We start from the raw sequence: 12,472 nt of genomic DNA, 5'->3' as shown, positions 1-12,472 counted from the left end.
GATTGTCTTGCTAAAAAGCCGTTGATGGAAGCGTGTATCAGAACGCGTTGCAACCGCGCTGGTGTGAAAAGCAGGTTCTCTACCACGTTGGATTTGCCTTGGTATGGGACGCTGTGACTTTGTTTCAAGCTCACCCGACGGGGGACAGAATCCACAAGGGAAGTGTGCACACAACACAACACAAAGCAACCGCATCGGTAGATAAACGGCAGCGTCCTAACGCTTGCACTGCGATGGCATTAGCCCCGGTGTATGCGCCCCAGCGCCCCACCTCCTCTGCAGCAGCTGGATTGCTTTGCTCCGGGTGGCGTTCACCTCCATTTCCAAGAGCTTGGGGATGCGAGGCAGTTTGGCCGACCCGTTCAGCGGACTCTTCTCTGCGATCCTGACGCTGTGCGCTGCAATGTCGGCTCTCCAGGAAGGCTGCAGCAGCCCGTGGACAGTCTCCCTACACAACACGAGACATTCGGGTTTTAGTTAGATCAGGCTTCTCCCGTATAGCTTGCAGCACACCAGGGCTGTCCAGACGAAGGCTAGTCTTTTAGTGCAGTTCCCTCCCCGTTCTATGCTATGCCCAGGTTAACTGCAGTGATTCTATGAGTGGTCCTGTGATAAATGCGCACGCACACTTACTATAACACAGCATCTCTGGTATGCAATATTTATTGATCCACAAGGGGGAGACAGACCCACAATATTAATGTATATACAGTGGCTAAAGAAGGACATTTTGGGGGGGGGGGGGGGGGGGGGGGGGGGGGGTGTAGATATTTTATTTTGTGATGAATTCTCCCCCCCCCCCCCACTGTCTTTAATGAGTCACTTGACAGCTAAGGCCAAAAGTTTTGCATCACCTACAATTTTAGGATTGAGATATCATTAAAAAAATAAATTTATATATATATATAGTTGTTATGTATTTGGGAATAATACACAGCAGTATGCAATTCAATATGTTATTCAGCAGGTTTCACTTGACTTTATGAAGCAAAATGAGTTCATTCTATGGGGTGATGCAAATCTCTTGACTGTAGTTCTAGGCTGGGGTGGGGGCTCAGTTCGAGGGAGGCTCTCTGCTCTACCTGACCCCGAACACAGGCCCTGGCGCTCCCTGCGTGCTTTGAGGGGAGGCGGGTGCGATGATGCGGCGCCGCTGGACCCCCGGGCTCCACGTCACCTGCTTCCGAGGCTGGACACAGACCATAAACTGCTTCTGGATCCCTCCAGGGCTCTGCTGCAGCAGGGGGAAGGGGTGGAAGAGATGCAGGCTGCAGTCCCGTCTCACCTGTGTGCGGGGCAGGGAAATGAGATAAGCTCGCCCGAATCCCATCATAATCCCCGTCATCCCAGAGCTCCCGGCAGAGCCACTTCAGCAACCCTCAAAGCAACGTCCTGAAACTCCAAGACAAGCGATTCCACGAAGACACTGAGAAACGACTGCCAGTGCATTTCTCAAGCTTAGTACTTCTAAACCAACCGGTACATTACCCTGAGGAGCCCCTATCAGCAGCAGGGGCAGCACAATGCACTGGCAAAGGTTGTGATATGGTCCTGATAACCCCACACGCTATCTGTCTGGTACTCACAGCGACCCCTATAGGCTTACAATGGTACATTTGCACAGTCATTTTGCCCTATTTATACTATTCATTTAACATAGTCTACCAGGTTTTTAATATGCTTTCCCACACCCCTTTAGGCTTTACAATGCTTAAATATGCTTGACCATGCTTTCACTATGTTACACTTTGTAATCTTTGGTAGACCTGTATAAGATAAAGGTTACATTTCATTTTAGACAGGGCTGCTAGCCACTCAGAAATAACATTTGCAAGGGCACAGTCCATTCTGCTTTCTCCTACACCACTTCACGTACCCGTATCCCTACCCCTATCCCTACCCCTACCCCTACCCCTACCCCTAACCCCTTCCCCACACCTGGCTGAACAGATAGAGCATTTTGGCCATGCAGGTCTTGCGTCTACACTCCACAGAGTCCTGCTTCTCTCTCCACCTCTGCAGAACAGTTTTCTGGTAATCGTCCACCTTCTCGATGAACTTGTACATGTCCCCCGCCGTCTTGCCGTCTTCCACCTTTCTCGCAGAGTCCAGCCTCGAGCGCAGGTTGCACCTGAAGGGATGGAAGAACATTATTCTTTTTTGTCCCGTTTCGCACTTTGGGTCACAGAAGCCACTCTTGTGTCAGAAGAGACAAGGTCAGCTGTTTATGTGAACTTCCATAAGAAACATGATTACATGCAATCTTTTTTTGGTGTATTTTATCTTCAGTTGATAAGTCCTGAAACTCTTGATTTAGTTGAAGCCTGCGTTGAGGAGTTAAATCAGGTCCTAAATAAAACAGCAGGCTGCTTGTCCAATAAACGAAATCAAGAAACAAACCCACAAACTCACCTCACTTGCCGCAGACAGCAGAAAGCGATGTACTTCTTGACCAGGCAGTACAGTCTCGTCTCGTTTGCATTTTGTAGTTGGGTTATCAGGCCTGTGCCCAAAACGTGCATCTGTAGAGAGATGTCCCCTCTGAGCAGGGCCTGGCTCAGCAGCTCCAGGTTGGTCCTCTGGAGCTTCACGTCAATCCCGTAGGGAAGCCTCGCCATCTTGGTTCTCAGGATGTGCTCCTGCTGCACCTCCATGTCGGTCTGGTAGCGGAGAATGTCCTCGTTGAGCTTCTTGGGTTTCTTCTTGACTGCCATTTTGGGTTTAGGTCTGGGCTCCTTCCTGCCTCTTCCGCTCAACCTCTCCTCCTGTCTTTGCTCCTCCTGGGTCTCATCCTCTCCCTGTTCCTCGCTGATCGCCTCGTACCTCTGGACGGTCTTTTCCCTGGTTTTCCTGACTTCGGGTCTCTTCGAGTGCTCCTGGCTGGTCAGCTGGTTGGACGTGGCAATCAGCCCCTCTAGAGTCTCCTTCATCTTGCAGATCTGCTCCTTCCCCTTGCCCTGGACACTCCTCAGCTCGGTGGAGGCTTGAATCATGGTGGGGTCCAAGCTGTCATCCAGGTTCTGGTCCAGCATGGGAAAGAGGTAAGAGACCTCCTGGAGTGTCTCGGGAGTCCTCCTGGACATTTTGGGAATGTGCTGCAACTCCTTGCCCGGCGCGGGCACGGGTGCTTGGATGATCTGGCTGGCGAAGGCGTCATGGAGTTTGGCGAGGAGCTTGGAGAACGTCTCCCGGACCATGTCCTCTGCCGAGCAGTAGAAGTTCACCGCTTCAGTCGACCACATTTTGCCCAGAGGTTCTTGCTCAATCGAGTCCTGGATCAGGTCAATGACATTGCTCTGGAAGTCTTCCAGGAGTTCCCTGCACAGCCTCTCCACCTCGTCCCATCTTTTCCACAACTTCTTTTTCGGAGGTATTTCCGGCTGGGTTACACTTGGCCCCACGTCCTCCTCTTCAATACCAGGCACTTCCACAGGACTCAGCTCCCACCGATCTGGTTCAGGCTGAAGGATTTGCTTCTTCTTCCACGCTGGTGCAGTTTGGATCTCCAGCTTGGTTTTGCTCGTCGCATCTTCCTCTCTTCTCATCAGTTCCACCGACTCCTGTAGCTTGTTGTTCTCGAGGAGGGCGTCCGAGCACCTGGTCTCCAGCCCCGCCAGCTGCATCTCCAGCATCTCCTTCTGTTCCCGGAGCCTCCTGACCTCCTCCAGCAGGCTCTCCGAGCAGGCCTGGGAGTCGCTGAACTGCACCAAGGTTTCGCGGCCGTGGAAATCTTTGCATCGCTGCTGGAAGGCAGCGTTAATGTTCTGGATCCCCTTCTGTATGTGGTTGAAGGCTATGGACTGAGCCTTGGTGCAGGAGAAGAGGTTCTTCATGTCGTTTATCATGCTGGTGAGCTCCGCAGAGGTCTTGTTGCCCAAGCTCTCATCCTTCAGTAACTTCTCCATGCTGGGAGGCTTCAGCTCTTGGATCTTCACAATCATTTTGGCATCGAGTTTCGCCTCACGCCACCATCTCCACACACCACCCTTCGGCAAGTCTGCGGGCACAGTAAGACACATGGTAATCCAAAGCTAGCTCCAACCTTTTTCATGGAATGAGCTATACAAGATAACCAGGGAAAGTCTTACAAAACTGCTAACAGAAACAAAAATATTGAAATGTAAAAAATAGGATTTGATTACTAAAACTAGCTGGCTAAGTGCAAGAGAAAACTGGAGGCAGACAACGCAGACTTAGAAACATACTGTAAACCATTAGATCGAAACTGAGGAGAAACAGCTGACATTAATGTAACGGATCTCTTTCCACAGAACCTGCTGTGGTTTAAATGTTTAGAATGCTTTGTCACTAGGTCCGCATGAAGTAAGTGCGTTCAGTAACTGAGCGACTCAGAGCGAGAGTTTTTCCGCTGACTCGGATCACTGATGAAATCCGCTCTGCAGCTCTGAGCTGCTCGGGGGAGCGGAACTGAGTGTGCCGTGAAGTGGGTTCTTTCACTGAGCTTCTCTGAGCGGCTCTCTAACTCAACACGCCCAGTGTAGTTGCTGCTCAGAGGATCCAACGGAGATGTGACTCATATTAATGGTACAAGGTGTTTACCGAGTTCCTGTGTCTTGCGTCGGGGGTCTGCGTCAAAGAGCAAGGCGCAGAGACGGCTGATCTTCACAATGCACCCCTGAAAAGCATCAAGAGACTTCCCTATCTTCATCTCCATCAGCGTCACCCAGCCCTCCGTCACCTCCTCCAACTCCTGATCCTCCCACACCTCCTCTTCCAGCAGCAGGTTTCCTGGGAGACGACAGCAAGCAGCATGTCAGCCCCTTTACAGGGGATACTGCGACCAAGATTTTAAAATACAGGGTCTTTGAAAAACTACGGGGGTGTATTTGTGCAAAAATTCCCTTTGTTTTTTCCCCTCCCCAGGTGCATCGAATCCTGCATGGGTATGCCTGTGTCAGTTCTCATTGTAAAGCAATTTTTCGTCCTTGTGAGCTCCACCTTTAAATATCGACTCTAGTGCCCTTACATAGTTTAGCGCTATCAAAGTTTAAACATTCAAAATGGGTCTGAAATATTCTGCCCTTAACCCTTCTCCCCCACAGACACTCACTGGTCTCCTGCATCCACCTCAGCAGATGGATGAGGTCCACCTCGCGGTCGTAGCTGGATATCATGAAGCAGCCGATGCTCTGGATCAGCGCGATCCTCCTCTTCCTCTCCTCCAGCTCGGACCCGGGAGGGATTCTGAGCCCAGCCTCCACCTCCAGCTCTCTCCCGACCCGCATGTGATGCAGCGCCATGTTCACGTTGTTTAGGATCGCGCTCAGACTCCCAGATACGTCCTGCACAGCAGGAAACAGAGGGAAAACTGCAATGGACTCATGCTGGACCATGGTCCAGTTCCTTCTAGACCAACACTAACCATGTGCTAACTGAACATCTACAACAGCAATGTAAAAGTCTGAGAGAACTGTGATATATCAGACCAGTAGCAAGCTGCTGTTTCAGATCATTTTACCAACTCACTCCCTGTAGAAAGCGTTACACTCTCATGCATGTTTAGAAGTGTTCAGTGGCTACCTCCAGTCTCACACACTCTCTGCTGTGTCAGGCCCGCGAGCAAAACCAGTGCAAATCTCAGCTTGATTACAGGCTGCCATCGAACACTTATTAACATGCTTCATTAAATAGGCTATTTGACCTGCTTGTGATTCACTGATCTCCCTCAAACGCAACTGGGTTCTAACAAGTGAATAAAATACAGTGAGGCCGTTTACCTTCTGGGCGCGCTGCAGCTGGGCGAACTGAATGGTCTGGAAGACCAGCTGCACGGAGTGTGGGATCTCAATCCGACCGCTTTCCGGGTCAACATTCCCGAAATCTTCATCCTCTCCCTTCCCGGAGTCAATCAGCATTTTCGCGACAACAGGACTGAGTGGATTTCAGCAGTTTAAAATGTGATCATCTATTACAGCACTGAGCCCTCAAGAGGGAATCTAATTAAAAACGGGAACTTCAGAAACAAACATTGATCCTGAAATACCAGTGGGATGCGTTTGAGGAATGTTCCACATGACGTCACAATAGCGTTGTTCTGTGATAGCATTATGACATCACTCCAATTCAGTGATGTCATGGTTACTAAGTGCAAACTAAAACTTGAAGGTAATTTAAGTTCGGAAGTTCTACTGGGTAAAAATTTGAACAACAAGCAGGAAAAATCTGAATTTGTTTAAAAGATTTTTATTTTAAATGAGTGCATTCCTAACTTTAAACACTCAACAGTTATACAGGAGAACTACATTTCTATTATAAAATTAGATTTTTTTTCATGGAGATGTCAGCGTTGATGAAAACGCCTGTCTATTTAATAGTTTTTTTTTTTTTTGTACAACTGTGTTTAAAATAATTGCTACCAGATTTCATTCCACAACATTCTCACAGAATAATAATAATAATAATAATAATAATAATAATAATAATAATAATAATAATAATAATAAAAAACCAGAACAAGGTCAAAACTAAATATTTCTTCATTCTTTTTTATAACACATTTACAAATGCGTTCAAAAATAGTGGCATTATACGTCCAAAAGTGTAGTGCAACGACAACAACGCAAAAACAAACGTTTCATTGGATCGACACGTCCTGGAAATAAACATAGAAACACCCAACTGGTCAATCCCTCTCTCCCAGCTCGGACTCCAATGAACAGCATTTCAAAATAAAGTTAGTTGGCGACTCCTTCATCATCTATACAAAATGTACACAAAAAACAAATCTACACTATAACTTTAAACAACATTTTCTTTACAATATTCTATAGGTAACGTGCTGAACTGGCCCGTTTTCACAGGGGGTCAAAGTTTCACAGGGTCAGCTAAGTTTCCCTCTTGGAGGTCAGGGGTACACCAGAAGGTCAAAGTTCCTGGCCAGGTCAGAGTTCATTAACCCTGTAAAAAAAAAAGCAAGACTTTGTTTTTTTTCCCCCCCATTTCCCAGAGAAGCTTTAAAATGATGCGCCGCTGTCTGCCGCTCTCACCTCGCTCGCCTGCTATCTCCGGGAGCCCTTCCTAGCCAATCGGTTCATGAAGCAGCAGGTTACCGAGGCAACGATGGCCACGCCCACAAAGAGAGCGGTGGCCACGCCCACAATTACAGGGATGAACAGGAGATCTGAAGCTGGGGGGAGGGAGAGAGAGAGAGAGAGTCAGAACTCTGTTTCTTGCACAACTGCATTTGTGCCACTATAGGCTGCAACTGCACTGCGTTGAATCCAATACAACAGTGCTACTATCCATTTAAGTTTAATCTTGTATCCCTACTCACTGTTGATTTAGCCTGTTTCTAACTAACTCCACACATTCTGAAATCTGAAGCTACAGACAGACAGACAGACAGACAGACAGACAGTCAGGCTCACCCAGCAAGTACATGTAGACTCTGACAGTGTTGGAGTGGCTGTGTGCCCCTGTGTTGAACCAGCCCCCATGCTGGTCCATCCCCCAGACTTCCACTTGGCATCGATACAGTCCTTGGTCCTCCTGCCGCGCCCTGTGAACCCTCAGCCTATAGGAGCTGGGGGCGGGCCGGTCCACGCTGACATCACTGCCGTTGCTGTAGAGACGGGAGGTTCCGTCATGACGCAGCACAGCCAGCAGCCTGCTCTTGCCTGGCTCCTCCTTCCCCTCCCTCACACGCATCACCAGCCACTTGACCGCCGCCTGGGCGGGGCCTGTCGTCGCTATGGAGATGTTGCATAACAATGAGAAGGTGTGGCCACGGTTCAGGGGCGGGCCTGGAGCAAGTCCTGCCTGTGCAGTGACTGTCACAGCTGAGGAAACAGAAAACAGTTGAACGTTAATATCCTGTGTGCTTTACTTCATTTCAGTAATACACTAAATAAAGCCAATACAGTGCTTGTACAATTTACCAGCTTACCTTTGGTCCTGAGGCTGACGTTGACCCCCCTTGACCTCTGGCTGGCGGCGGGGGTCCCAGTGGGCGGAGCTTGACCAGTGTAGACGCTGACCGCACACCGGTACACGCCAGAATCCACTGGATGGGCGGAGTAAAACCTCAGCGTGTACCGCCCCTCCGCCTCCTTCTCAAACGAGGCCCCGCCCCTCCTGACGACATCACCGTCGCCCCACGTTACCACCCCATCCGGCCCCAGCCTCACCACAGCTAGCTCCGCCCCCCCACTCAGCCCCCGCAGCCACTGGACCAGCACTGAGGGGCGGGAGGCAGGGCTGAGTCCACCCACCTCGCAGGATAGGCTGAGAGGAGAGCCTGCAGGCAGAGAGACCTCCCCTTGAGGAGAGACAGACACTGACAGGGAGTCGGCTGGGGAGCGGGGAGAGGAGATGGAGGAGCGGGAAGTGAGAGAGAAGAGGAGGGAGGTGGAGAGGGGAGGACAGACAGAGAGAGAGCTGTTACAGCCAAGCCACCAACAAAAACACATTCATTAACGCATCTAAAAAAACGTGCACAGGTGCTGTTTAGAAATGACGAGGGCTGCATTACGAGGCAGAGTGAACAATGGTAACAGCAGATCCGAGTGTGTGGTCACGCTGAACAATGGAACACAGCTACTATGACAATGACTGAGGCAGGCTTGACAAAAACGGACTGATTGTGATGCACAGTGCAGCAGCAGCGCTATTGAAGCCAGCTATGCAATGACACACAGCAAATGACACAAGAGAATCATGCATCTGTGTCACACAGAAACAAGACGGGGGAAGACAGAAGAGAAACTCCTCACACACACACTCCTTAGTGCTAAGCTTATTAATTAGCATCATTAATAAGAGACACCAGACCCACACTCACTTATCGGCTGCACCACGACGCTGCCGAGCCGCACTGTCCTTTGAGCAACCCTCTCCCAGCTTCCCTCCGGGTCATTGATCCACTGGGACACCTTACAGAAATAGACTCCTGAGTCCGAGGGCTGGAGAGACGCTATCCTGAGACTGTAGAGGTCCCCCTCCCCCTCGCTCTGCCCCGTCCTCTTCTCCACTGAAACTCCTCCCTCCGCGTACCGCCTCTCATAAAGCCCACCCCTCCCTGGGTACACGCCCAGGTCCCGGCCAATAGAAATGACATCCCTCACATCATGACCACTCCCCCCTTCTCCGGCCACAACCCCGGCCCCTCCTGCTCCCTGCACGACGAAGGTGACCGACAGGTGGGTGTGCTGTTCTGATTTGACAGAGGCGGCGCATGTCAGCTCTAGCCCCGCCCCTTCTGGTAGGGATTGGCTACCCAGGGAGCGAAAGGGAGGGGCCTGTGGTGTGGGGGTGTGGTTAACTTTGAGGGAGTCCGGAATCACTGCAAACAAAAAGTAAATAAATAAAAATGTACTTGCTTTTGTTTTTGTACCAACAATATCTGCCTTGCTGGGAAATAGTCACTTCCAGTAAAGCTAAAAACAACAACAGCAGTTCCTGCTACAATATCAGTTTTTCTGTAATTTACAATAAATTTATAATTAATATAGTAAAAATAAATGACTGTCTTCTGCGTCTGAGTGCCCTGTCTGCTGGACCCCCTTACCCCTGACAGGGACTTTGGCGCTGTAGTTGCCCAGGTATCGGGAGTCAGTACTGGGGGTGTAGCACTCCCAGGTCCCCTGATCCTCTGTTCTCAGCCTCTGGATGACCAGCCGGACTGCATCCCCGCTGTCCCTCTCTACCCTCACCTCCCCCTCCTTCACCCGCTCCAGGAAGGGGGCGTAGGGGAAGCCCCTGTCCCGCGTGGAAATCACGCCTATGGGGTGCCCCCCCGAGCCCGTCCGGTACAGGAACCACTCGAAATCCTGCGTGCGCGAGCCCTCATACCCCGAGACTGAGCAGGGCAGGGAGAGGGGGAACCCTGCCACTCGATACAGGGGTCCCGGGGGAAGGAAGACCTCCCGACACACACAGACTGCCGCGGCTGAGAGAGAGAGAGGGGGGAACACCTTTATAACATAAGAAAGAGGAGGCCATTGTGACAGAGGGTGGAGAGGGCAGAAGTAAAGGGGAAAAAAGCACTGTCATTATTTTTTATTGTTCTTTTATTGTTGGGAAAGATGTAGGTGGAAGTTTAAAATGAACTGTAATTTTACACTGTATAATAATAATAATAATAATAATAATAATAATAATAAATATGTTTGATCTCTAACGGTACAATTCTCAATAACATGTGCCTTACACAAACACTGTAAAATCCCCCAAAATAACCTCTCCCAATTTAGAGAAGGGAAAACCCCGAAGATTAACCAGGGGGGGTTTTCCAAATGCCCTCACAAAACATTCCTTATCATACAGAAATGAAATAAAACAGAAACATCTTATTAACATGTCGGTTCCTTCAATGTGACAGACAGGCCAGCTCCATAAAACATATCGAGTTCCATTACCATATTCCCAAACATGGAACAGATTTAAAAAATCATATTTACATGGAAAACACTGAATCCTAAACAGCGCATACAGACAGATAGATAATGGGAGGTATGCTCTACAGAAGGTTACAGAAATTGTATAGAAAACACAGAATCCCATTTCAAGTCCTCTGTTTTGAATATATATATATTTTTTTATAGACTGATGGACACGACATTAGCAGCAGTCAGTATGTTACCAGCGCGCAGTACATGAAGGAAACACTCACCCCACAACAACAACACGCAGCTCAGCATCGCCTCCCTCGACACAGCCGTATCTCCGTGCATCAAAACTGCAAACACCTCCCTTCACATCAACCCGACAGGATAACGGCGTGTGACTCTGCTAGTGTATCCTCAACTGCATCATCATCATAATAATAATAATAATAATAATATCACAGCCTGGCGCTCCAGCAACATGCACCGCTCCTCCAGACACCGCTTACTGTCTTACAGCAGCAGCGTCTGTGTCGCTGTCGTTTCCTGTACTGTATATATCGCTTTTGTTGTTGTATGGGTTGTGTTTTTTTTTTTTTTTTTTTTTTTTTTTTTCTGCGTTTTTATTTAATCTGCTTTATTTCTGCGTTTCGGTTCCTGTTTCTGCAAAGAGGAGCAGGTTTCAGGGCGGGAGAGACTCTGGGGCTGGGCAGTAGGCGTGTTATATTCTTGAAAGTAGGTCAAACCCGCCCCGTATTAATATATTAATATACTGATATATTAATATGCATTGGTTTGAGTTTGAACGGCATTGCTAAGCACGTTTGCAGCGCAGTGTTATCAAGTCAGCCGTTGTTTATATAGGTTTTACTCATTAGATTTATTCAGTCAAGAAACAGGTCTTGTGAGCCGTCAAAATGAACCCCGGGTGGTCTAGTTGGGGGTTAGTTTGTTTTTAACTAGTGTTTGTACTCGTCCCGGCTGCAGCAAATAAGATTAGCCCCTAATTTAACTATTCAAATTATTTCGGCAACCCGAAAGATTACAAACAACGTGTGCGTGTGCGTGTGCGTGTGCGTGTGCGTGTGCGTGTGCGTGTGCGTGAGTAAGCTGGAGGTATTTTTTTTTGCATGTTTTTTTTTTTTCTTGTTAAATTAATGCCTGGTTTTGCTCACGTATATCTTTACACAAATCATTAACATTTTTACAGATGTGTAAGAATCAACGTTTCTTTTTTATTTAAAAACCCCTTTTGATTTATTAGCTGTGTAGATGTTGCCCATATGAGCGTTACTGCACACGTGTGGGTGATGTGGTGAAATTTAACATTTACATAAAAAGAACTTCAGTCAAGAAATGGAGAGCAAGGGGAGGGTATAAGTGGTCTAAAACCATCTTAAATGGTCTAGGATTAATTAACTGTAACTTCTAGAAACACTGGGATCGGCCCAAGCAAAGCCGTTTGATTCTGTGGTTACATATTGAATTATGCTAGTGTTTGCCAAGTCTTTGTGGTTTATATGAAAAGACACGAACAAAATAAATAAAGATGGACAGTTCAACCAGCATTATCATTTGCTAACACACGCATTTGCCTATTTCTGATTCCAATCTCTCTCTCTCTCTCTCTCTCTCTCTCTCTCTCTCTCTGTGTCTATTTCATGAAGTATTTCTATTGTTTGATGAGTATTCTGCTGGATCCTGATACTCCTTGGATATAAAGCTGTTTGCGGTTTTATTAATTCTGTATGTGTGTGTGTGTGTGTGTGTGTGTTTATTTTTGAACACAATATTGATATACAAAATGATTGCAGCTAACAGAGCACTTCCCATCTCCTACACAGATATCAAATGTGTGGTTTTGAAACACCCTGTAAATGTGTGTCCCATAGTAAAAACACAGCGAGGTGTAATAAGGTGTAAGCAATGCACCGCACAGGTAAGCATTGTAAAGACTCAGGCAAGGAAATAAGACTCTTACTGCAAAGCACTTTTGCCCATTCCAGGTTTTACTACGAGCTTGATTAGCGGCAAGATCATGTCTTATTAAACTCACTGCAAAACCAGGACTGGATCAAACTGCTGTGCAATCTTATAAAGAGGGCGGTGCTTTTGTTATACTGGTAACA

General features: G+C 48.1%; 2 protein-coding genes across 2 annotated transcripts; both read right to left on the bottom strand.

Annotated features, from left to right (window-relative positions):
* Window positions 1–1,920: 1,920 nt before the first annotated feature.
* Window positions 1,921–6,376, bottom strand: LOC121308923. The gene is made up of 4 exons (XM_041241644.1): window positions 5,072–6,376; window positions 4,561–4,749; window positions 2,413–3,997; window positions 1,921–2,131 (listed from the first exon to the last, which is right to left on the bottom strand). The coding sequence occupies exons 1-4, from the start codon at window positions 5,352–5,354 to the stop codon at window positions 1,921–1,923; spliced, it is 2,268 nt and encodes a 755-aa protein (XP_041097578.1). The 5' UTR covers window positions 5,355–6,376.
* A 144-nt stretch (window positions 6,377–6,520) lies between these two features.
* Window positions 6,521–11,037, bottom strand: igsf8 (immunoglobulin superfamily, member 8). The gene is made up of 7 exons (XM_041241665.1): window positions 10,631–11,037; window positions 9,527–9,907; window positions 8,801–9,301; window positions 7,907–8,311; window positions 7,389–7,799; window positions 7,008–7,147; window positions 6,521–6,918 (listed from the first exon to the last, which is right to left on the bottom strand). Exons 1-6 carry the CDS (start codon window positions 10,689–10,691, stop codon window positions 7,020–7,022), a joined length of 1,887 nt encoding a protein of 628 aa, XP_041097599.1. The 5' UTR covers window positions 10,692–11,037; the 3' UTR covers window positions 6,521–6,918; window positions 7,008–7,019.
* Between the last annotated feature and the right edge of the window lie 1,435 nt (window positions 11,038–12,472).

This window comes from Polyodon spathula, unplaced genomic scaffold, assembly GCF_017654505.1.
Source record: "Polyodon spathula isolate WHYD16114869_AA unplaced genomic scaffold, ASM1765450v1 scaffolds_806, whole genome shotgun sequence".
Classification (NCBI taxonomy): domain Eukaryota; kingdom Metazoa; phylum Chordata; class Actinopteri; order Acipenseriformes; family Polyodontidae; genus Polyodon; species Polyodon spathula.
This window is presented reverse-complemented; position numbering and strand designations above follow the sequence as displayed.